The 26444-nt window shown below is 47.3% G+C and overlaps 2 protein-coding genes across 2 annotated transcripts in view; one reads left to right on the top strand and one right to left on the bottom strand.

The window, feature by feature from the left end:
• Positions 1–26444, top strand: part of LOC144818625 (PDZ and LIM domain protein 5-like) — a 178323-nt gene that overhangs the window by 114921 nt on the left and 36958 nt on the right. The window lies entirely within an intron of this gene.
• Positions 553–6863, bottom strand: LOC144818622 (uncharacterized). Its single transcript, XM_078676223.1, has 5 exons — positions 5541–6863; positions 2866–2965; positions 2663–2761; positions 2381–2521; positions 553–2212 (listed from the first exon to the last, which is right to left on the bottom strand). Exons 1-5 carry the CDS (start codon positions 5796–5798, stop codon positions 555–557), a joined length of 2256 nt encoding a protein of 751 aa, XP_078532349.1. The 5' UTR covers positions 5799–6863; the 3' UTR covers positions 553–554.

The following is a 26444-nucleotide window of genomic DNA, read 5'->3' as shown; positions in this document are numbered from 1 at the left end:
GCCTTCTTGAGCTTATTTATTAAAAGCCGGCGTTGCTTTGTACTATTAAGCCACTTTTGTTTTTTTTTACGGGCCCAGGCTTTTCTAGATACCAAGCCCCAGCCTATCTGAACAGGTAGGTCGCTGTCGTTGGATGTCTTGTTCATGGAGGCCCCCGCTACAGTTCCACCCCTGGGTCCTTCTGAATGTTGCGTTGTTTGGAGTTTTGCCATCCCCCCTACCCCCTTTAAATGGCCGACCCTGGGGATGTTAGACCCTGCCCCTATGTATTGTCGGTGGTGAAGTGCTGGCTTATATGCTTCAGGCGTTGATCTTGAAGCTGTGGTACCGTGGTTGAAAGGGTCTAGGGAAACAGGGGTGTCTTGTTTGAAGGGTTCTATGGAAACATTGGGGTCTTGTTTGAAGGTTTGTGGGGTACCAACTGGGCGTTGCTTGAGCAGTTTTAAGAAGCGTGCAGACTTTGTCACTAACCTCTGGACCGTACGGCTATATTTTGAGGGTCTCTTATGAGCACCAGTGGTTGTGGGGGTCTTTAGGGGTTGGTGCTTACATAGTCATGAATGTGTACCTTGTATGTCGGCCACAGCCGCCTGACACATCTGTATGATGTCTTTTTTACAAACCCCAACCCTGGCCACGACCAGATGTTGGGCCTCCCTCTTGTTGATGAGATTGGAATACCCCATATCCATTCTTATGAGTGCACGGTTCGCCTGCCGTTTTAATTTTCGAACCGCCATCTGTATCTCTCTTACGTGTGTCTTCAATACATCTTCTGTGTTTACAGACCCATCTTGTTCCTGCTTAGGGGGGCACACCTTGCGAGGTCTTATAAATGGAGGCACCCCCCCAGTCCCATCTATACTGCAACCCTCAAAGACGGGGTTGGACACGGGTCTGTACACGGGCATGTCCCATGGGATGGACACGGACCTGTACACGCGGCTGGCAGAGGTGCTGGCCTCGGGTTTGGACACGGTACTGTACACAGGATTGGCAGAGGTGCTGGCCACGGGGCTGGACACGGGACTGTACACAGGGTTGGCAGAGGTGCTGGCCATGGGACTGGACACAGGACTGTACACGGGATTGGCAGCTGGGCTGGACACAGGACTGTACACGGGGTTGGCAGAGGGGCTGGACACGGGGGTGTACATGTGAATGGCCGTGGGGCTGGTAGGGTCGTATGCTCCTGGAGGGGTACTCGGGGACAAAGGGTATGAGGATTGTGAGGAGGTGTCGTTGTAATCCTGGGGCCTAGTTGAAATGTCGGTGGTAGGGTGTGGTGCCTGGTTACCTGTGTTCTGTAAACCCTCTGTGCTCAAAGACCCTTGGTACACCGCTTCTGGGGTTCTACCTATGGTGTCTACCAACCCCCTCAACGCCTCAAGAGAGTTGCTAATCGTGGTAGAAGGACCTTCTAGGGGTTGCGCAGTATCACCTGTTGAGACCCTAGGCTGTGCCTGAACACTTACAACCGGTTTTGGGGGCTGTTCAGGGGCGTGCACCTCTACATGTACAGTTATTCTATTTGGCACTGTCTGGGGTTTCAGGACGCTTGGTGGATCCGGCGTTGCCTTAGGGTTGCTGAGGGTCTCTGCTAACTGTAGCTTAGGGACCCCCGGTTTCAGCTTCAGATGTTTCCTTGAGAGGCGCGATGTTTTAGGGGGTTGTGGTGGCGACGCCTCTTCTACACCCACAGGTGCAACTAACACCTCCTTGGGGCTCAAGGTTGTATAGGTCTCATTCAAGGGCTTAGCATCCTTTTTTATAGATAAATCTAGGGGGCTAGCTTGGGGCTCAGGGGTGCTAGGGCTTTTCTTCTCAGGACTTAAGAGCTTTGCCTGACCCTCTTGGAGCACCTCCGGTGTCTTCTTCTTCATGTTTAACTGTTCTGTTTGGGGATCTGTGAATACCTTACAGGCCTTCACACGTTTTAAAGGTTTGGGGAGGTTCTCTGAGTCCCGCTGTTTCTTCTTAAGGGAGGCCTGGTTTGTAGGCAGGCCTCCAGTGTTGACCCCACCCCTGTGCAGAATAGATTGCTGTAGTTGGTTGTTCAGCGTGTTGCTTGGTGTATAGTAGGTAGAGAGTTTTTCCTGGCGTACACGCCTACTCACGCCTTTCGCGCCGCTTCCGTTGTTCTGGACGGATGTTGTTATGTCCGTTAAGGGCGCCACCGACCTCTCTTCAGCAGCATGTTTCTGAGCCGCTTCTAAAATATAAACAGAAAATATATATATATTAGAGAAAGCATAAAAAAAACAACACATACAAGCACCAGCGGACTACGTCCTACACAACCACCTTTTTTGATATAGGCTTTGCTACAAGCAGCTGTAACACCTCTAGTACTTCTCACACCCTTTTGTAAAAAACACACCTGAAAGAGGTCTTTTTGCAGCTCCTTTCTTTGACAGTGGTCCCACTTTAGAAGTTGAAGCTTTCCTCTTCAAGGGGATTTCTTTTGAACCATGCGCCGCCTCTTGGACCTTGACGACGTCCTGGCATAGCGTAGGGACACCTGTAAAAAAAAAATAATACCCAACATTAGACATCTTTTCTGATGATTACCTCTATACATCCTCAGGGTCAGGACTCTGGCCTACCCCACCAACTACCCAGCGTCTTAGACAGTTTAAATAACAGCTGTCTTTTTATTTACCTGTAGGAACTGAAGTGTTTTGCACAGTGTTCAGAGCGTCTTGAGCCTCGATGTACTCCATAAAATCGTCAAAAGCTTGTTGTAGGTCGGGGTCATAAGCTGTAAAAGCATACACACATGAGAGCCCATTAGAAAAAAGAGAACTTCTGAGAGACTGGTGTACAAAACTACGTAGAACTACATAGCTTTAAATATATATATACCTGGCTGCGGGGCTGACAAGTGCCCAGCGTTGCTATTTATTACAGCTGGGGCCAGCGCAGGGGGCACATTGGTGACGGTTGCATTTGCAAGGTCTTGCACCTGTATTAAACATAAAAAAAAAAAAAAAAAAAAGCAGCGGTTTTAGTAAACGCCTTTCTTAAACAAAAGTATCACAACTTCAAACAATTCTTGTATACATTTAAAACCTGATAAGCGGGGTGCACCAACACACATTTTTAAAAAAGCGTTGCAAGTGCTGCGCTAAAACATATGTTAAAAAACAACCTGCGCCATATCCTTTGCTTATGGGGTAAACCACTTTAGGTACACATGGCCCTTCTGACATTTAACCACTACCCTATATACCGGTTACTCTTTTGTAACATGTACATGCCACTTTTCTCTTGTAACACATTGTTTAATAACTCTCACATTTTGAGTGCTTTAAATAGTTGCGCCATTGCCACAATTGCCTACATAACGCTTATTCTTGTGCTTGAGTGTCTGCCTTATATCACAGTATTATAGCTCTAACTGTACTTTGTTTTCTCTTGTAACCTGCACACTTGTCACTTTATTTATTACTCATGTAACTTAACGTTTGCTTTTGTAACCGGCACACATGTCACTCCCCTTATGTTTTGCAACTGTGTCTTATGTAAAGCGCTCTGACACCTTCGGGTAAAGTCTGCGCTAACAAGCAGTATTTTTTCTGTTTGTATCTTTTATGTAACACCTGTAATCCTGAGTCCCTATGTTTTGCAAACAGGTTCTTGTGTAAAGCGCTCTGACAACTTGGGATAAAGTCTGCGCTACATTTTTTTCTACTTGTATCTTTTTTATATAACTCATCCAATTCTTAGTGCTTATGTCTTACAAATGGGTCATATATAAAGCGCTCTGCCAGCCTTCGTGTACAGTTCGCGCTAGCTAATAAAACACAAAAAAAAAAAAAAAAAACACCTCGGAGCTGCAGTGCAGGGTCCGCCCCCTCCAGTGATATCACCAACTCATCACTGGTGATATCAGTGGAGGGGCGGACCCTGCCCTGCAGCTCCGTGGTGTGTTTTCCTGTTTGTATCTTTTTATGTAGTGCATGTAATCCTTAGTCCTTATGTTTTTGCAGCAAGTTCTTATGTGAAGCGCTATGCCCCAGGCGTGTCCCGCTATTGTGAAGCGCCCTGACACATTCGGGGTAAAGCCCAGCGCTAGATAATTCTCAATAAAAAACCACACCGGGGCTGCAGGGTTAGGGCCGCCCCTTCAGTGATGTCACCAACTCATCACTGTTGGGGGCGGTCCTTACACAGCAGCCCCGGAGAAGCTCACGCCGCCATGCTGCCTGCTGCTGGATCCACGTGGAGCCCGGGGCTGGTATATACCCTCACAGCCCCCAAGGACACCGGAGCCCTACACCCCTCACCCTCGAGCAGCGCCAGCAGCAAGCGGGCTCGTGGGGGATTATTTTTTAAAAAGAACGGCCGCGGAGGCCCAGAGACACCGCGACCCCCACCCCCAGAGCAGCGCCCGAGGCAAGCGGGCTCTGGGGGCCTTTTATTTACACCAGGAGCGGCCGCGGAGGCCCAGAGACACCGCGACCCCCACCCCCAGAGCAGCGCCCGAGGCAAGCGGGCTCTGGGGGCCTTTTATTTACACCAGGAGCGGCCGCGGAGGCCCAGAGACACCGCGACCCCCACCCCCAGAGCAGCGCCCGAGGCAAGCGGGCTCTGGGGGCCTTTTATTTACACCATGAGCGGCCGCGGAGGCCCAGAGACACCGCGACCCCCACCCCCAGAGCAGCGCCCGAGGCAAGCGGGCTCTGGGGGCCTTTTATTTACACCAGGAACGGCCGCGGAGGCCCAGAGACACCGCGACCCCCACCCCCAGAGCAGCGCCCGAGGCAAGCGGGCTCTGGGGGCCTTTTATTTACACAAGGAACGGCCGCGGAGGCCCAGAGACACCGCGACCCCCACCCCCCAGAGCAGCGCCCGAGGCACGCGGGCTCTGGGGGCATATTTTTAAAAATAACGCTGCACTAGGGACCCAGAGACCCCCAGGACACCCCAAGGGACTATGGCGCCCCACCAGGAGCCCCCCTGGACAACTGGCCCCAGGGTTTATTTATTTTTTTAAATACAAGGCCCTCAGGACCCCCCAAGGAGCAGCAAGGACCCCGGAGCCCTCCATGGACCCCTCCAACTCTCTACAGCGGTTTGGTGAGTGCAACCAGGCATTATTAATTTTTTAATTATATGCCCTGTATATTATTTAAAGCCCCTATGGTACCGTTACAGTGTGGTTAAATGTTTCTATGAGCTGTAAAATACCCTGTTCCACTCTGCATGTACCCTCCTAAGGCCTACAACATTATGCCCCTTAAATACATAGCCTTCAAACTCTACCCTACGTCACCACCCCATTAACACTAAATACCTACACACATAGCTTTTTAAACTCAACAAAACCTTTATTCATTTTAAATACCTTTACATTACAATTCAGGTCTTTTTAAACTCCATCCTTCAACAAAACCTTTATTCACATTAAACACAGCACATCGCCTTAAAGATTAACAGTTTACAATCCACACTACATAGTACTATTTTTTAAAAGTGCAACTTTTTTCCAAACTACATGTACACCCTAATACACCATTGCGCCATCCATTATTTACCTTCTCTACATGTTGACAGGCGGTGTCAATCTGGGAAAAGTTGCTCCGGTCCATTCTTGCCTTAAGTTCCTTGGGTTGGCTCCAAAACAATCCAGGCCAGTCACTCCCCAAAGGTTTTGAAGGGCTTGATGGTGTAGAAATCCACAAAGGTTTTCTGACTGGGTTGTAGATGCAGGAGTCCTCCAGGTACAGCAGAACAATCCACGCCAGTCGCTCCTCAAAGGGGGTTTTTTGAATGGGTGTTTGGCAGTGTTCCATGAGGGGCCTTTTTATACCTGTCCTAGCATGCTAATTAGAAGCCCCCCACACCCCTTTATGACTTGAGGGGTGTTTAGAACAATGTCATGGTGGCCTTTGGATGGGAACCTTTTTTTCTATCCTTGTACAGTATAAACAGTACAACATTGTTTACTTTGACACCTGTTACTCAAACTCAAGGCCTATCCTGGGAAGAGTGGGGTTAGACAATGGGGGCCGGTGTAAAACTCTTCACCCCTACGTGACCCCTTCTCCTGGGAATTAGGGAGCCCGGGAACAGAATCTACCTTGGGACTCATATGTCAAATTTCCTGCCAGCCACGTCAAATTGGAACTAAACTGTCAAAATTGAGACCAGGAGTTTAAGACGTGAGGACCCTTTACAGCTTTGACACCTACATGACACATTCTTCTTCACAGGCCCTGGGCTGGGGAACTCAGGACTGCCCCAGCAGCTGTTCAAACATCAGCTGGCTGCAAACCCCCAGTTTTAAAAATGCACAGACATTTCCAGCCTACAACCATGCAGTTTTTTTCTATGCACTTTTAAACACATACACAATTACCACATGTTTTTGCTGCCCTAGCTGTTAAATTTAAGGCCATAAGTTTAAGGCCAGGACTGTTTAAGGTCAGATCAAACCCTGGTCTTAAACAGTCCTGGTCTTAAACTGTCAAAATTGCGACCAGGAGTTTAAGACTGTGAGGACCCTTTACAGCTTTGACACCTACATGACACATTCTTCTTCCCAGGCCCTGGGCTGGGGAACTCAGGCCTGCCCCAGCAGCTGTTCAAACAGCAGCAGGCTGCAAACCCCCAGTTTTAAAAGTGCCCAGACATTCCAGCCTGCAACCAGGCAGTTTTTCTATGCACTTTTAAACACATACACAATTACCACATGTTTTTGCTGCCCTAGCTGTTAAATTTAAGGCCAGAAGTTTAAGACCAGACTGTTTAAGGCCAGATCAAACCCTGGTCTTAAACAGTCCTGGTCTTAAACTGTCAAAAATGAGACCAGAAGTTTAAGACCAGACATGTCAAAAGCTGTCAAAATTGCGACCAGCCTTTTGCGACCAGACATGTCAAAATTGCGACCAGGATTTTTTGATGAGTGGTATCCCGGCTTACTACTGACTCCATCCTAGGACCAAAAGTCTACTGGGAAATTCAATATTTTGGATGAGGCCACTCTATGCCACTCCACTCTACACCGCTCCACATAAAGGCACTCTATGGTACTCTACTCCACTCTACTCTATGCCATGCTACTCTGCAGTCTATTCCACTGATCTCCCCGCCGCTCCACACCACTCAACTCTTTGCCGCTCAACTCTACTGTACGTCACCCTATGCCACTCCACTCTGTGCCACTCTACATTACTCCAGTCTATTCCACTCTGCACCACTTTGCTGCCACTGCACTCTTCCCTGTGCCACTCCACTGTAATCTACTCCACTTTATGCCACTCTCCACTAAACCACACTACTTTACTCCACTACCCTGTAGGCCACGCCACAAACTTTTAGCCATGCTGAACAGCGTCCACGCTGCTGTACAAAATGGCTAAAAATCATTGGCGTACTCAACAGCTCTCACAAAGCTGAGAGCCCTTGGTGTTGCCAATGCTTTAGGCAGTACTGAGGAAAAGAAGGGTAGAAGCCATCTGTTTCCACAAAGTGTTCAGTTTTTGACTGCTTTGTTTTGTATTTTTATTATTGCATCTATCTGTATTGTAGTATTATGTGTATCTCTATCTGCCTGTCCCCCAAAGACCAACCCTTATGTGACTGCTCAATGGGCGTTATTACCATGCATTAAGCATTTACTTGTAAATTAAACTAAAATTAAAAATGCATTGCCTCATTATGTTAAATCGAAATCCAAGCCTGCCAAGAGAAAGCATACAATCTTACTCAGCCGTAGCTCTGCTTTAAATCACTGTTACGTTTGTTTTTTTACAATTAAATGTTTTATTGATAACTAGATTAACCAAACATAGATTTCCTAAAGATATTTCATTGATTAATTTGCTGCCTTCTAATTGTGGTGCTTAAAACCCTACTGAGGTCATGCCTCCGCCCAATCGGCAAAGTTATCTAGCATAATTTAATATAGCGTGCAATTATCCTAAATGACATATCGTTTTAGCATCAAGACACTGGCCGTCTGCGTTCTTGTTCAGCCCAGGTTTTTTCCACGTGGAGAATGTCTGACACTAATTAATATCAAATGTTGGTGGCGCGCGGCCCAGCAGCGTTCGAGGCCTGTGATCGCGTTTAGCGTTGGTTTTAGTATAATTACAGTTCGTGCCCTTCTTTGTGGTGCAGCTTTTAGAAGGGTTGGCTCAAATGACATTTCATTGTGCACCTGTTTTGAAGCCAAATCGCAGCCCTCTGCAGACATGGATATTCTAAACCAGGGCATAAAGTAACTCTAACCTGTCACGCAGGGCTGGACTGGAAGCTGAAAGCAGGCCTACAAATTGCTTTACAACCTGCCGCGCATTGTGAAGAACGCCAGTTTGCTGCCGCCGCAAATAATGCGTGTACCTTTAAGAAAACTGTGCAGGGCTTCCTCGGGGCTGCTTTTCGTGTCATATGGGCAGAGGCCTTCTGTCCACATCCAGTCGTGAAAGCGAATCCCAAACCTCCAGCCTAGCAGACTAGCATGTCTGTTTTTTGGTTGTTTTTTTAGCTTCAGTCCTGCTGTTTAGTCCATTAAAAATGTGTACTTTTTTTTAACTAACAAAACACGTCATCAAGTGATCTAAAACAGGTAAGTCCTTCAAAAAAACATTGCTGTCTTCACGAAGTTGTCTCGTAATCCAAGAGTTTCAGCCGCCAAGGGTGAATATCTCCAATCTATGACCAAAGGCATGCACGCCATGTATCTGACACCGACTCTGTGATTGACAGCACTCAAGGACTTCTGTAACTCTGTAATTGTCACTCTACACCAAGCTGCTGCGCTGACTGTCCCTTCGGAGGGCAAATTCGGGCCTGTGTCTCCGTGTGCCTCCATTAATAATGTATCTTCGGTTAAAGTGTCAATGATTTTCTTTCCCTTTCCATCTCCTTTTTTTTTTTTTAATTTTTTTTTTTACTTTTGGTGGTTGACCAAGATGAAATCCTAACATTTGCTTGCGTGAAATTAGGGCTCTATTATATTGTTACTTAAATAATGTCCTATCTGGTTTAAGAGGCACACCACTCATACACACAATTGAAAAGGAAAATGTCCCAAACAAAGGGGCTATTTCAGCCTTGTAAGTTTGTGTAGTTGTGCATGGTTCCTCATGAAACAGAACTATTCCTATAGTTTTCATTGGAACAACTTCCAATATTTCATCCATACAGTAGGATGAGAAAATTGCGCATGAATTGGTACGGAATATCTTAAAATACTTTGTCCTTTTTATTCTGCACATCATTCACATATTTTACTCTTTTATATAAACGTTAAAGTCTTCACTAGTTGCTGTGAATTGTAATTGAATGTGGCCATATTACTGCTGCCTTGCATGGCGAAGTGTAGAACTTTGTATGAAATACTAATTGACCTTTTAAAGCAGAGGTACAGAATTTTGGTGATGATCGAACGGGGATCTTTAAAACTCAATCTCTTGGTAAAGTTATCAAACAGAATCCCACACTGGTCGTATGGACCTTTGGTAGTCGATTTGAAGCATTATTGGAAAGCCTACATTCAGAATTCAATACATTTCAATTAAACCAATACAGTTCTACAGTGATGACAAGGCGGATGGTATGCAACCATAAAGTTTTATTTTAGAATTATTAGTTCATCACAATAAGCAAAGTTGCAATGATTAATGAAATGTATTATTACAGTAAAAATGTTAAGGCGCTCAAGCACTCTGAATTTTGAATGGCAGGAAGCAAATAACCAATATGTAAAGAATGCACAAAATATCCACACCAAATGTTTCATAAAGAAACTAGCCCTAGCTAAATTACGAAATGAAAATGCGAAGGGGATTAATAAAAGGCAAAAGAGGAAGGTGTCAGCAACATACGAACCTCAGTAACAAGTTCAGAGGCGACGAGAGTATTTAGCATGAAGCTTCACACTCTGGAAATTCAGAAAGATACAGGGATCTGCTCCCTTCCCAGTAAGGAACAAGCATTTACAATGCAATGGTTTTGCCTTTGTTAAAGTTAGAGCTATTGGCATTGCTCTTGACATTATTTTTATTTTATTTATGTTTTGTTTTAACATAAATACATGGCATTGTAATTTACAATGCCACTAGCTTTATCTCTCGCAAATGACAGACAAAAACACCCACACAATGCCCTTCCACACACACAGCCACACACAGCCCCCCACACACACAGCCACACAAAGCCCCCCCACACACAGCCACACAAAGCCCCCCACACACACAGCCACACAAAGCCCCCCACACACACAGCCACACAAAGCCCCCCACACACACAGCCACACAAAGCCCCCCACACACATCCACACAGAGCACTCTACACACACTTACACAGCACAAGCAGGCAACAGGGGCACACGGAGGCACAAGCAGGCAACAGGGTCACGAAAACGGAGGCACAAGCAGGCAACAGGGTCACGAAAACGGAGGCACAAGCAGGCGACAGGGGCACGAAAACGGAGGCACAAGCAGGCAACAGGGGCACGAAAAAGGAGGCACAAGCAGGCGACAAGGGCACGAAAACTGAGGCACAAGCAGGCAACAGGGGCACACGGAGGCACAAGCAGGCAACAGGGGCACGAAAACGGAGGCAAGCAGGCAACAGGGGCACACAGAGGCACAAGCAGGCAACAGGGGCACAAGCAGGCAACAGGGGCACAAGCAAGCAACAGGGGCACACGGAGGCAACTGCAGGCAGGACACTACCGGGCTGTGCCTTGGGACTGAGGACGCCGTGAAAATGGGGCATGTTATAGCGCCATAATTCTGTGAGTACTGACCCCCCTCCTTAAGGTGTGGAGCTCTCGGCACTGACCACTCGGCCACTGGTGGGCGTCATCACTGTACCAGCCCTCTCTTGGAAACTGGGAGCCCCGGCTCGTGCTGCTCTGCGGGGACAGGGTAGGTGGACAAATTCTGTCCGTGCAGCGAACGAGGGTGCGGCGGGCCTGCTGTTGCCCGGATCCTCCTGCTGAATACTGTGAGGAGCGAGGGAGCTCCGAGTGACCAGCCCGACACTACCTCACAAAGACTGAGGGCGGAGGAAGGTGCGGTAGTGGGAGCTGTAAGAGCGACATACACCCGACTCTCCAGGACCCCCTGAATGCGCCGCCGTGCACATCGGTCGGCTCACAGGCCCCCCACGCAGCAAGGGTCATACACGGATGCACGCTTTTGAGGGGTGCTGTGTGCTCGTCCCTGCCGCTGCCTCATGGTGTTTGCGGACGACATACACCCCATTGCACGACAGGGCCACCAGGGGAGGGGGCGAGAGAGAAGGAGGGAGAATCAGCGGGAGGGAACGGACAGACGGAGAGCGGGATGGGGGGTGCCGGGGCAGGAACGGACACACGGAGAGCGGGAGGAGGGGTGCACCCAAAAACCAACAAGAGAACGATGACATTTGCTACCACACTCCTCCATACATGATGTGACATCAGCATGCACCCTGGCCTTTTCGACAGTTCACCACTCATACCCTTACTTATTGCTATAGTCATCCACAAAGAACACAACTCACTGCATACCCTTCCTCTTCTTAGTAAAACCCATGGTGACCTGACAGTAGCTAATAATTGCACAGTTTTGCATGACCACAGATTGTCCCTAACAGTATCTACAACTTTAGCTCTGCACTGGTAGGCACTCTGCACACATCCCACTAAAACTTTGTTAAACATTGTACATGACATTAAAGGTAAATGAACCTAATTTTCTATCAGAATAACACCAGATGTACCTTCTTTGTTAAATATCTCTAGAAAGAACCAAACAGCATTCTCTGTGATCACTTGATCCACAAATGTCACTTCCACTCACTTGTGATAAATGATTGATCATAGCTACTGTCTAGTTTCAATGACAGACCTAAATGTAGAAAGTAAAAAAAAAAAGAGAACCAGCACCCACTGACTGCCACACACTTTCAAGGCATATAATAGAACCTTCAGCTGGAGAGATAATCACTAAATATTTATGAGTCGACCTTTCCATCCCATCCCTGACACCAAAAGCCATTCTTAATAATTATTTAGACCAAATTATCATCCAAATAACTATATCAACATGACCCCTCCGGTGTCACAAATGAAGTGAGATGTTTCGAATCCTGGTATAACTCAATTAATGTATGCTGCAGACATATCTAAAATTGTAAAAACTGAAATAACTTTCAATCAATCAATCAGGTCATTTGTAGAGCGCACTACTCACCCGTAGGGTCTCAAGGCGCTGGGAGGGGGGGGGGGTGCCGCTACTGCTCGAACAGCCAAGTCTTGAGCTTCTTCCTGAAGGAGAGGTGGTCTTGGGTCAGGCGCAGATTGGTCGGAAGTGAGTTCCAGGTCTTGGCGGCCAGGTAGGAGAAGGATCTTCCTCCTGTTGTCGCTCTTCGGATGCGGGGGACGGCGGCGAGGGCGTGGTTGGTTGATCTGAGGAGGCGCTTGGGAGTGTAGAAGTTGATCCGGTTGTTGAGGTAGCTCGGGCCTTGGTCGTGTAGGGCTTTGTGCGCGTGGGTGAGGAGCCGGAAGGTGATTCTCTTGTTGACCGGGAGCCAGTGCAGATCTCTCAGGTGTCCGGAGATGTGGCTGCGACGGGGGATGTCGAGGATGAGTCTCGCCGAGGCGTTCTGGATCCGCTGGAGTCTCTTCTGGAGTTTGGCGGTGGTTCCGGCGTAGAGGGCGTTGCCGTAGTCCAGTCGGCTGGTGACGAGGGCCTGGGTGACCGTCTTCCTCGTCTCGGTGGGGATCCACCGGAAGATCTTACGTAGCATGCGCAGGATGTTGAAGCATGACGAGGAGACGGCGTTGACTTGTCTGGTCATGGAGAGGGAGGAGTCCAGTATGAAGCCCAGGTTGCGTGCGTGGTCCGTCGGTTTGGGTGCGGTGCCCAGGGCGGGGGGCCACCAGGAGTCGTCCCAGGCGGAGGGCGTGGAGCCCAGGATGAGGACCTCCGTCTTGTCTGAGTTCAGTTTCAGGCGGCTGGTCGTCATCCATTCGGCTACGTCTCTCATCCCTTCGTGCAGGTTGGCTCTGGCGGTGTCGGGGTTGTTGGTCAGGGAGAGGATCAGCTGGGTGTCGTCGGCGTAGGAGATGATGTTCAGGTTGTGTTTGCGTACGATGGCCGCGAGGGGGCTCATGTAGACGTTGAAGAGGGTGGGGCTCAGTGAGGATCCTTGAGGGACGCCGCAGATGACTTTGGTGGCCTCTGACTTGTACGGTGGTAGGCGGACTCTTTGTGTTCTTCCGTCGAGGAAGGAGGTGATCCATTCCAGTGCCTTCTCCTGGATTCCGATGTTGCTGAGGCGCTGTACTAGGGTGCGGTGGCAGACCGTGTCGAAAGCCGCGGAGAGGTCCAGGAGGATGAGGGCCGCTGTTTCTCCGTTGTCCATCAGGGTTCGAAGGTCGTCGGTGGCGGCGATGAGGGCGGTCTCGGTGCTGTGGTTCGCTCGGAAGCCGGACTGTGAGGGGTCGAGGGATCCATTCGTCTCGAGGAAGGCGGCCAGCTGTTTGTTGACGGTCTTCTCGATGACTTTGGCCGGGGCCTTCAATGTAGCTAGCATCTCATTGATATGCTGAAGCAGTTGACAATCCTCCAAATTTTGCGATTAAGATTGCGTAGATCCACACATAGACGCAAAGATTTACCTGCTTCAAGTGCCAACATAATTTGAGATAACTCCCCCTCTAACAGACATGGAACACAATTTGTCAAGTTCTTCCTTCAATTCTTGTCTAGGACAGAGAGGCACTGTTACAAATGGGGTTTCTGGTTCGCTAGGGCATGCACCAAAGCCAGGCAGAAACCACCACTCTAGTCAGGGCAAAGGAGGTACAAGCTGAAGATAACCCCTGCTCACCCCCTTCGTAGCTTGACCAGAGCAGTCAGGCTTTTCCTAAAGTCAATGTGTAAAGCAGTTGAGCAACACACTCATACATCAGCGACACACTAGGCACACCACAAAAGAAACTCCACACAAGGTAATATGAATTATCCATAAAAACACGTTAGAACACAATCACATATATATACTGTGCCACCAGGCTCTTGTCATGACTTCACAGGTAGTACATAAATCAGTGTGCCAATCGGGCAGTTGTCATAACTTTACATACATCACAAGACCAATCGGGCCACTGTCATGACCATTACAGTTAGGGATAGTCAATAACTATTTGTAGAAACTGTACTTAGTATAAAGCATTAGGCATAAGCATCACATAAGTCGCACATCACTTTGTCTCAGAGGAGGCCATAGGACCATAAGTCCCCCAGAAACATTTGTGCCCCCTAATGATATCCAGCACCAACATTTAGTCGTGCACCACAGCCCACTTGTAGCAGTGCAAACACCAATACATGAACATCCCAATCAGCACAACACCTGCGCTTTCCTTTGGGTACTTGGTGTCCTTTGTACAGGCTTCCGGGCCAGACACCCAACTACACCAGAAAATGCAGCAGTCCTCGTCCCCGGGGGCCTCCGTTGAGGTTTCACCCCATTTTGGAGCACAACACCACAAGTAAGGGGTGCAACACACCCTGCCTTAACGCCAAAAATCTGGAGACCCCAATGTAGGCGAAATACCACGGGTAGGGGTGTCCCATGCTCTGCCCACGTTGACCGGGGACCTCCCTTCATGCCAAGGACTGGTCCCATGAGCGCATTGCATGGGGCTCATCAGCCTGAAGCTCAGTCTCACTTACCATTCCCTGGGGGCTGAGCGAGTGTAGGTTGCAGCCGCCCGCTGGTCCGGTCTCCTCACATTCTGCTGCAGGCCGCCTGGTGCGGCTGGGAGGCTCCTGCCATCGTTCACAATGCACGCACCCAGGGCTGCTATCCAGCTAGGGGGTCCATGTCGAAAGCGGCTGAATGGAGCCCGCAAGGCTCCGGTCTCTACTGTGTGTGTCTGGGCCCTACCCCCAACAAGGCTGAGGAAACCCACGGAGCACTCTTCCTCACAGGAGCCCCGCCAAGGACCAGGCTTCCACAGCCTGACTTCCAGTTGGCGTCACGGCTGCTCTCATCATGAGGAAGTAAGAGCCCACTTCTCAGGCTTAGAAGTTTATAGTTAGAAGCGCCCTACCCGTGCTGTACTAAGCAGGGGCGCACATCTTTGGGCCATAGGTTTTTTCAGTGCTTTCCCAGCGCACTATGATATGGGAAAAATGCCACATTAGCCCCACATCTGGGCTCACCTACACCGGCCACAAAAATCCTGGTTTCAGCACCTAGACACCGCAACGGCTTATAGTTTTGTAAAAGAGGCTGAGCTAAGAAAACACACCGCCAGCGGCCCGGGACCCGTGAGCAGCATCGGAGCGGCCGCGCTAGGATTGGCTCGCTCCGGGAGGCTCGTCTGAGAAGGACGCGCTGCCATTGGTCCACCGCCAGGGTCTACACGAAGGAGCTGCGCTCCTATTGGCCGAGGACCGGAGAGGCGTGCGGCGTCATCAGGGGCTCGTCCCGAGAGCCGCGCACGGATTGGACGCGCGCCTGTGCCCCTCGAGAAGAGGCGCTGCTGCCGGGGGAAGTCCTCCTGCCAGCCCCTGGGACCTCGCGTGACTGCTGCCTACCCCGCGTGTGGCGAACTCGTCACCAGAGATCCCCGACTGTTGTGGGGGCATAACGAGGAGCAAGGGGAAGGTGACCGGAAGCGCTGAGAGCGCAGGAGAGACGTGGCGGAAAAGCACTCACGCAAGCAGGAAGGCGGGTGCCGGCAATGCCGGAACAGATTCGGGGGCGTTCCCGGCTTTCGGCTGACGTCGCGTGACGTCGGCAAAAGCCAAAGAATCTCGGGAACGCCCCCGAATCTGGTCCGGCATTGACGGACAGGCCCCTCGTCCAATGGCTAGGCTCCATTTATGGAGCCAGCCAATGAATGACGAGGGCCGACCCAAACCCACACTACAGTTCTCATCAGGTTTTCGCCTGCGCGAAAAAGATGCGCAGAGCGCATCTTTTCGCCAGGCAAAACCTAAAAAGGTCTCTGTCTAGCTACTTTGGAACATCTATTAAAAGGACAATCGAGGGTCCCAGAACACACATTGACGCTCACAGTCCAGAGCCAATCTCATGGCGGTATTTAGCGGAATCCAGTAACCCCCTAAATTCCCAGTCCAGTAGAATTAGGTACACACCTGCTCATCCTTCAGATTTGCATCTTCATGGTACGCCAGGCACAGGCGACTCCTTTCATCTTCATTTCTTTCTACCTGCTGTCAACTTTTCGTCTTCATCCCTCACTGTCGGCTGAAACAAAATAATGAAAATTTCTCTAGCGAATGAGGGACTTGATAACGCACCTGTAAAGAAAGGAATAAACAACAGATTAACAGTTTCAAAATGTGTAACACCTGACCAAGCCTAATGTCAAGCTAAATTAGCACGAGAATCAAAACGGAGGCAAATTATAACATTATTGACCTTAGAAAAGCAGCTGTTACCATTATAACGTGAATATCTAATAAATGCAAATACATGGGTTATTTATTCTCTCCAATACAGCTACTTACAATTTCTAAATGTGGACCGCAATGCTTATCTACAATAATGCAAAAAGGTTAAACACACGAGTTCAATATACAGATTATATATCCAACCTTCCCTCATTCTCCTATCAACTATGCTACTCACTACACAAGAAGGACTTGTCTTTAAAAGGAGAGGGAAACACTGGAGTCCCCTAAGTTTAAGAGAAAGGCAAAAACTGAAAAATCATAACTCCCTTAGGGAGTCCAGATGAGGTGGAAATACTGCCCTCACCCACACAAGGAGTGGCATGCTTCATCATAGGGCCACTATGACGCCCTGGTGCAGACCAACATCCAGACAGGAGCGCTGAGAAAGAAAGAATAGAGAAAAGAAAGAAATCTTAGAATAGAGAAAATGTTAAGACTGCCTAAGGATGTATTCACCCACTTTATTATGGTTCCCACTTGGCAGGGTTAAGAAAATGCAAACTGAGGATATATGGGAAAGCTGGAAATTGGGGGATAAAATCCCCTTCAATCCTGATAGTATCTGGGGGCCAACTAGCGCACCCAATACCTCCAGTAAGCGCAACAGAGCTGCGTTGCAGAGAGGTGGTCTGAAGCCATGCCCCCTTTTACACCTCTCTGCAACTCCGCTCTGTGGCGTTTACTGGAGATGCCTGGTGGGCTAGTTAGCCCCAAGGGACCCTCAGGATTCAAGGGGACTTAACACCCCAACTTGCAATGCGGCAAGTGGTGCAGGGGGTGGCGGGCTGACATAGCAAATGTGCCCCCTGGCACGTTGTAAATGGGAGATTAAGTCCCCTTCAATCCTGAGGGTCCCTGGGGGCCAACTAGCCCACCAGGTGCCTCCAGTAAGTGCCACAGAGCTGCGTTTCAGAGAGGTGGTCCGAGGCCACGTCCCTTTTGACACCACTCTGTAAACCCAGCTTCTGGTGCACTGCTGGTGGGGCAATGAGGTCCTCTTGTGTCCTGAGGACCTCAGGGACCCTCAAGATTCAAGGGTACTTAATCCCCCAACTTACATCCTGTCAGGGGGTGCCTTTGCACAGTGGTGCAAGGAGGGGGTGGGGCTTGATTTAACAAGTTAGCAATCCTGCTGTGTGGGACTTACTGGAGGTAATAAAAGGGGTAGTTGGCCCCCAAGGTTGACGTTAAGGGCTAACTATCCCTCCTGTTAACTTAGCTAAATCCCACACAGTGGGAATCCTAAAAGGTGTTTGGAGGCCACACTCACCTTTCTTGACCACTCTGCAAATGCGACTGCTATGTTATAGTTAGAAATTAGCATTTAAAAAACTTTTGAAAATCACTGAAAAAAACATAGGTTTCAGGGATGTTAATGTTAGAAATTAGCATTTAAAAGCCATAGAAATTCACTGAAAAAACCATAGGTTTCAGGGACATTGTAGTTAGAAATTAGCATTTAAGACACTTTTGAAATTCACTAAAAAAACATAGGTTTCAGGGATGTTATAGTTAGAAATTAGCAAATGTACTGAAAAAACCACAGGTTTCAGGGTCGTTATAGTTAGTTATAGTTAGTTGGACATTTCACCACTCATGCAAAATCAGAGCAATTCGGCCTTTATAGTTAGTAGAGGTAACTATAACTTGCGTCTCAAATGACATCACTGATGACATCATCCATGTCATAATCTGATGCACATCCTCACAGTCTAATAAAACCTTTCATACACCCACTCCCTAAAATACAGACTACCAATATTGAAAGCATAGACAGACCAATAGCAGTTAGTACATACACACTCAGTGATTCGTAGTTCTACACACACACATCCACTCATACCGTAACTCATACATGCAGTCACTCATCAATACAGCACTATCATATGCACTCATACACCTATACATACACTCACACACTGCCACTCATCCATAGACTACTCACACACCTACTCAATCATGCAAAGACTCAATCACACCCATTTACACACCTATACAGTTATACACAGACCACCTCACTTATTCATACACATACTAAATCATACTTACTCTCTTATACAATCATGGATACAAGCACACACTCATCCACACAGCCACTCTCACAATCACTCACTCTCTTGTATATTCATTTATATGCTCCAACACTCACATATTATGACTCCCAAGGTTGAGCTTTCAATGTAGTCGTGGATTATCGCTGGAATAGCCGCCATAGCAATCACGTCTTTGTTGAGCATCCCTCATAAGGGAGATCTTTTTGCCTTGACTTGACTGTGCCTGCTGGCTTGACATGGACATTACTCATTTCATCATGAACTAACTGAGAGTGGGAAGAGAATTAAGAAGCGCACCTTAAAAGTTTTCCTATGTGAGTATACTAAGCAAGCATGGACACTGCTTCATTGACATCCATTCGATCCCGATTTTAATACACAGACCTGTGCATAGTAGACAAAGATTTACAAGGTAAATCCCTCCACTATATCAGGATCCAGACCTATGGACTGGATCAAATTAGCAACTCCTGTTTCTCTCATTGTTCTTTCAGTGATCATGACACATTTATTTGTCGCTTTACAAAAACTGAATACGCTATTAGAGACTGATACTTTCAAGTTCCTAATCACTCCTGATAGTGATAAAGAGAAGAACTTGTTATTGTGCGATGGATTGGATGGAATGTGGGAAAGGAGATAGAGCAGGAGGAGGATGTGAGCAAGACTTGAGACTGGATCACAGAGATTCAATGCAATGGGAACATTATGGGAGGTATGAGCATTATGTGAGTTCAGTTACCAAGGGATAGGAGTGTTCCCAGAATTAGTTGGAAAGGACATTAAGTTGGTTCTTTGAAAGGATGAGTAGATCTAGCCATACAAAATTGGCTCCGGAAGCTTACAGTTGAATGAAACAGTATATTGGTTCTCGTGAAAGATGTTGAAGTAATCACCATAAAATGCTTGAATTTTTCATCCACCCCCTTTAACTTCGCCATCCTTTCCAAGAATTAGAAACCACTTTTTAAATATAATGCAAAAGGTAGATCGTGCATGCATTGTGCATCAGCCCCGTGTATTTGTTTCCTGCATGCTGTACATCCAATCTCTACATTCCTACATCAGTATCTGAGTTCACTTGGTTATATATTTTCCCCTTTCCACTTGGAGTTTAAAAAAAAGTCTATTCCTAACCTTCCCCGACCTCCCCTCCCACATTCAGTCATTAACCTGCAGTTTTCTTGTGCAGTTTGAGAATTGTTCCACTCTATGTCTGATTGGAACACCTTCATTTTAGAAGGTGGGCAGTGTACAAACTGTGGCACTTGTTGGCAATTTGTATAGAAATGATTGCCTATAATTATGAACTGAATCAACCTTTTAGGTAGGACTGAGGCTTACTTAAGTGTTACTTGTATCCAGCTTTGGGAATGGTACTTTAAACATGGCGTATATTTCTGTTCTGGAGTTTAAACTGCAAACCTGATTTTGTCAGCAGGTCATGGGGTGAGAGTTGTGCCTCAGAGTACATACTCTTTCAGTACTAAAACACCCCTTGTGAAAGATGCCCAGTTAAAGTTTTACACTTTCTGCTCCCATCACCAACCGTTGCTGCTCTTCCAATTAATATTTTGTTTCTTTGTGCAAGATGGAGAGGAGCCCTACATGAATATGACATGGTTCTGCTCTGATAGGAACAGATCAGCCCCATCTGCCAGGCCAGGTCCTCTTCACAAGGAAAACAGAAGCAAGCAGGCTGAAGCCTTTGTGAGGTTATTTGTGTTCCACTCCTCACTTTTTTGTTTGTCTAAGGGAGATGCTGTAAGTGTCACCGTATGCCCAGATATGTGATGTACTCACTGTGCCATTGGACTCAAGCTGTACCTCACCGACAAGGCATGAGTATGCTGAATCTGGTCCAGGTGGGCTTGTTCCCTTGTCTGGAGCGGTCCTGGACTGGGCCGTTCTAACGCTGTGGGTCCATGTCTGATTTCCATAAAAATTATTTTTGCATGATTCCACAGGAACTCTTTATAAGTTGGTGGCAGTGTAGGTGATAGTGTTTCTCCATGGGGAATATGTTCGACAGACACTTGGACCCCAGAAATGCTCTTTTAATTCTTTAAACAGTCTAATAAGCCTATAAATGTACTCAAAATGTTGGCCAACTTTTTTTAATTTTAATCCGGAACTTAGAAAACAAAGCCTACTATGATGTAAGAGCTAATTTATGCATTTTTGCGTTGACTTTTTCTTAAGAGAGGAGCGTTCTAAAGCGATTGTTTCGGACACGTATATGTATTTGTCATATTTTGATTGTAACTCGCTCCTATGCTTTTAGTTATAACCACATTATGTCAAAATACCTACTAGGTTTCTTTGGTTGGGGAAGGATGTTTGTGATCTCAGCAGCTTTCATGCCATCATCTAATTCCCAGACACTCATAGCCCTCGTAGCCCAGCTCATAGCTGTTTGTCAGGCAAGTAAAGCAGCTCTGCAAAGACAAGGGGCTCTGAGAAATTCAGGCCCACACAGTGTTTAATTTGAGCCCGTGGTAGACTTTCACATCAGACATTTCTGGCAAGCAAGAGAGGGAAAAACAAGTACATCGGAAAGAAGGAGCTAGCGAAAGACTGGAATACAGTAACAAAGTGAAACAAGCATTGGAAATGCAATAGGTCTCGCACCATTAGAGTTAGTGCTTTTAGAATTGTTTATGGGTTTTTTTTGTAAATGTTTAGCATTTTTGTTTCCTGTAGCCAATGCTAAAGAATTACAAATAAAAAAAGCCATAAACATTTCTTAAAGCTCTAACTGAAATGGTCTGAGACCTATTGCACTGTGTGAGGGTGAGGGGTTGAGGATGAGTGAGGGTGAGGGAGGGTGAGGGGTTGAGGGTGAGTGAGGGTGAGGGGTTGAGGGTGAGTGAGAGTGAGGGTGAGTGAGGGTGAGTGAGGGTGAGTGAGGGTGAGGGGTTGAGGGTGAGTGAGAGTGAGGGTGAGTGAGGGTGAGGGGTTGAGGTTGAGGGTGAGGTGTTGAGGGTGAGTGAGGGTGAGGGTGAGTGAGGGTGAGGGTGAGTGAGGTGTTGAGGGTGAGTGAGGGTGAGGGTGAGTTAGGGTGAGGGGTTGAGGGTGAGTGAGAGTAGTTGAGGCTGAGTGAGGGTGAGTGAGAGTGAGGGTGATTGAGGGGTTGAGGGTGAAGGTTTGAGGGTGAGGGTGAGCACACAAGCTTAGGAGTATGTCTTAGCACAACTTGCCCTCACCAATCACCTTTCACTTCTCAGGGCCTATGGACTTTCAAGGCTACAGATAGCATCTGCCATGTGCCTTAGAGGAACATTTATGTTTTAAAAATGTATTTGACAAATAATTATCGATCCATAGTTCAGCGCCGGCGAGATTATGCATTTTTGATATTTTTTGTTGCTGCACAGGCACTCGTGAGCATCATCTTTACCAGACTATACTATGGGTGGGCCGAGAGTTAGGCAGTCCAGGATCTGGGTGTTGCCATTTTAGAATGGCCCCTTACTTGCCAACTGATGGAGAATTGTTGGGTGGTCTCACTACTACTCGCTGATCTTGTAATTCATGCTCTAATACAAATGAACACTAAATAGCTTTTTATTCACCATCTCAGCAAGAGGCCAACAATTGAATAAGCAGAGTGTGAACCCTTCAGTGAACAGCACCAGTGTAAGTTGTGGATGACTTGAGGATTGTCGCTCATATTTTAACAGATTCGTAACTATTTCACATACATCTTTTTAGTACGAAAGATTCGCTGTTTTTTATTTTCTCATCTCTGATGCATTTTACTTGTTTCTTTTCATTCCTGCATAAACCATAGAGCCAACTCGGCACAAACGTGTTATAATGTGGTCAGAGGGAGGGGCACTAGATGACGAGATGTGGACTACCGCCACATTATGCAAGCTTGCCAGAGCCTCTGTGCCTTGTGGTAAACTACAGCTGTTCTTGAAGTGCTCAGAGCTGCTTCTTCATTCAACGTAAGCCATCGCTTCACTCCAATGAGAGCATCTGAGCATCCTGAAATTGACGTCCTTTGCATAATAAAAGTGTTTACATACCTCAAGCTTCTTTCTCTAGGATTCTTTCTGTAGGATTTCCTTCTGTTTCCTGCTCAATGGTTTCTTCAATGAAATGTTCTTAATTGCTTGTTTCTTTGCTGATTTTTTGGAGAGCAGAACTAGAGCACAGCTTGTAGCTACTCCTTTCAGTCTTTCGTCATATTTCAGTTACTGGTGCGTGTACTGCATCATTGAGGCACACGGCCCTGGTGCTGGGTGTGCAGGGTCGATTTTTACATTGACACAAACATGGGAAATAAGTGGTGCAAATTGAAATTATACTGTTTTCGTGCATGCTATTTAAAAAACAAAAATACGCTATTCCCTCAAAGTTATTACCAGCAAAATAACGAGAGTGTAGTTTGCACAAAGCTCTAAAATAGCACTGGAAACAAAGACAACAAGTGAAAGCAAGTTGCGGTAAAGCGGGTTTGGGCTTTCATTTAATGTTATTCCCGAAATGTGCTCCAGGCAACACGTTAATCTCTTTGTACGTCGTGTTTGTGCTGCATATTTGGAGGCTTGACAATAACATGCTAGTTGGGGCTGAGCAACACCAAAATGGTTAAAGGGACTGTAAGAAGGGACGGTGCAAGGAAAACAAACTGCGAGGGGCGGAAGGAAGGAGACAATGTAAAAAAAATTCAAATGAAAAGAAGCGAGACGGGTCAATTACATGTTCCCTCCAAGCGCAATGCCGCTGCCAGCAGCGGCAGAGCAAGAAAGTCAGCACAAACAAACGGTGCGAAGAGGTGGCTCAACATATAACGATGCCGACTTTGGAGAAGGAGAACAGGGTTCGAGCCTCAGCGTGGGCGGCATCATTAATTATAAATTAAATAAACTGAGATCTCCTGCATATTAAATATAAATAAATAAACAGCGTGCGTGGGGTGAGGGCAGGAAGCTGCCAGCTATTTAAAAAACAAAAATACGCTATTCCCTCAAAGTTATTACCAGCAAAATAACGAGAGTGTAGTTTGCACAAAGCTCTAAAATAGCACTGGAAACAAAGACAACAAGTGAAAGCAAGTTGCGGTAAAGCGGGTTTGGGCTTTCATTTAATGTTATTCCCGAAATGTGCTCCAGGCAACACGTTAATCTCTTTGTACGTCGTGTTTGTGCTGCATATTTGGAGGCTTGACAATAACATGCTAGTTGGGGCTGAGCAACACCAAAATGGTTAAAGGGACTGTAAGAAGGGACGGTGCAAGGAAAACAAACTGCGAGGGGCGGAAGGAAGGAGACAATGTAAAAAAAATTCAAATGAAAAGAAGCGAGACGGGTCAATTACATGTTCCCTCCAAGCGCAATGCCGCTGCCAGCAGCGGCAGAGCAAGAAAGTCAGCACAAACAAACGGTGCGAAGAGGTGGCTCAACATATAACGATGCCGACTTTGGAGAAGGAGAACAGGGTTCGAGCCTCAGCGTGGGCGGCATCATTAATTATAAATTAAATAAACTGAGATCTCCTGCATATTAAATATAAATAAATAAACAGCGTGCGTGGGGTGAGGGCAGGAAGCTGCCAGATATGGAAATACCAGCATCAAAGAAAACAAGACGGAGGGAAGAGAGGGGAGAGGGGAGGGGGGAGGAGAAATGCGACACGGCGGGAAGGGGCAGGCAGGATGACTCAGGGGAGGGGGCGGAGCGGGGCAGAGCGGCATGTGGGTGTGAAGAAGCCGGGCCTTTGAAGTGAAGCTAAGCTTCACTTCAAAGGTGTCGGAGGAATGCGGGCGGCTGTGCACGCGCTTTTAAGCTCAATGCACATGCGCATTGAGCTTAAAAGTCACGGGCACTGCAAGGAATCGCCACGATTCCTTGCAAGTTAGATAAAGAGTAGATGAGCCCCTATAGTCTCGCTTGCTCGATGCGCATGCGCATCGACAGGCGAGACCTAAAAACAGGAACCTGCAAGAGTGAGAAAAAAGACCACACCGGAGTTTTGTACAGCTGTACTAAGGATCAGCTTGACCGACCCCCCAAAAACCAACCTGACCCACCATATCCTGCCCACCCAACATTAAAATTAACTTTCAATATTGAGTTGGAGTTGCTCAATTGAGATTTATTTTCTGATTGCATCACAAAATAATCTTTCAAATCTGTAAGATTTCCTGTTACCAGACCCCCTCCATTTTCCCCATTCCGTGCATATGTGTTTTCTGTTAGTAAGGCAAGGGAAGGTTATTCGTGTGAGTTACAGTAACCCAAGCGTTTTAATGCAGATATATGGAAGCATTATCACCCTCAAAGTGGAAGGTGAGTTAGTCCATGTCACTATCCTGCTATTGAGTCTGTTACATTACTTATCACTGCGGAAGTGTGTAGGGACCGCTTTGTCGTACATGATGACCTCTTGTGAGGATGGCCTTCTCAGCTGCTTGTGCAGGTATTGGGAGTGCGGGTTAGGCAGGTCTACAGACTGGCAAGTTATCTTTCAGAATATTGTACTTTTTCTTTGTAGCTGTGAAGATCTGGGTGTACTATATGATATGGCTGTGAGGCCTTATTGAGGAGTATACTCAAAGATGCCATCTTGGGTCCAGTCAGTAGCGTTTACTCAACCTTAGCACAACCCTCGGTAGCTGTGGCTGCGAGGAGTAAGACTTTGAAAAAAAACTTACTGTGAAGCATTTAACAGCACCAAATATTGAAATAGGAAAATCACACACCAATAAAAAGACCCAACAACAACATATAAAAAGATTCTATTCCTATGAACTTCTATTCTTATGAACTTTTAGAGATCTTAAGCATCAAAATCCACTGAAGGGTTCCAGAGATACAGATTTTATAAGTTTTTATCACTTTTAAATGCATCCACAAACAAGCATTGGTCAGCAAAAAATGTGTAAACTTTTCAAAAGTTTGGAAATGTTAGTGCTGGTGCTCTGGCCCGAGTTGGGCGACCTAATCTGACAGGGATGCGGTCTAGGGGGCCAGGATGGATGCTTTGGACAATTACCTGGTTACCAGAGTGCTTTTAGAGCAAGTGTCAAACTGTACAGCAAGACTGCCATAGAAGTCAATAGAGTGGTCCTGATGCTGAGGAATGCAGGGAAGGATGCTCAAAAGGATGCTTCGGTTGTGGTGCGGTACACAGAGGTGTCTTGGTGTTGGATCATCGGACCACGAGTGTCATGGGGCGACTTTGGCAGCGGAGATCGGGGTCCCTCAAAGTCCTCTACGTTGCGGTAGTCCGGCAGCCGATGCTGCACGACTGGTTTCGAAGTACTGAGATTGGAAGCAGACCATTTGGTGGGGGCTGGCGACCCTTGGGTATGATGAATCTGGACTCTAAGCAGTACTACTGTGTCTGGCAGACTCCGGTGGAAGCTTTGGCTATCTTGGATTGTCTTTGTGGTGCCCGGCAACTGGTAGCGGCAAAACATCTGCGGTGGCTACCAGCCTGTCTGTTTGGTCTATTTAAGCTCTTGGTGTCTTGGAGCAGGATCCTAGAGATCAGCAGACTGATCCTGGAAGTCACTGGGGTTAGAGAAGGTGGGAAAACTACTTTTCTCCATTGCAGAAGTCGCAGGCACAATCTCAGTCTTGCTTGCCCAAACCTGCAGCAGGTGCAGTCTTGACGACAGTGCAGCCTCTCTTTGTGCATGTAAAAGGCAGCAGGGGAGTCCATCTTCAGTACTCTTCTCTTCTACAATTCGAACTGAGGGAAAGAATGCCAGGGGTGCCCTACTTATCCCAGGAAAGGGGACCATGTGGTCACCAGCCAAGGCTACTGGGTCCCGTCCACTCTAGTGATGAAGTTCCTGGGATGTATGACATCTGGCTATTCCAGAGTGCCCCCTTCAAGATGGCACAGCCCTTCCTCGGTCTTCGGGAGCAGGGTACCCCATCCTAGAGGTGTGGCTACCAGTGGGCTACACACCCATGGGAAAACCGGTTTGGAC

Source organism: Lissotriton helveticus, chromosome 2_1 (genome assembly GCF_964261635.1).
Source record: "Lissotriton helveticus chromosome 2_1, aLisHel1.1, whole genome shotgun sequence".
In the NCBI taxonomy this organism is placed as follows: Eukaryota; Metazoa; Chordata; class Amphibia; order Caudata; family Salamandridae; genus Lissotriton; species Lissotriton helveticus.
Note: the sequence above shows the minus strand (reverse complement) of the source record. Positions and strands in the feature narration are given on the sequence as shown.

What these genes read in the sequence shown, in the direction of transcription:
- LOC144818622 (XM_078676223.1), bottom strand. Translation starts at nt 5,798, where the DNA reads ATGGAACACTGCCAAACACCCATTCAAAAAACCCCCTTTGAGGAGCGA. An exon ending in CCTGTCAACATGTAGAGAAG is followed by an intron (nt 2,966 to 5,540) that starts GTAAATAATGGA and finishes TGTTTAATACAG; the next exon opens with GTGCAAGACCTTGCAAATGC. An exon ending in AAACACTTCAGTTCCTACAG is followed by an intron (nt 2,522 to 2,662) that starts GTAAATAAAAAG and finishes TTTTTTTTACAG; the next exon opens with GTGTCCCTACGCTATGCCAG.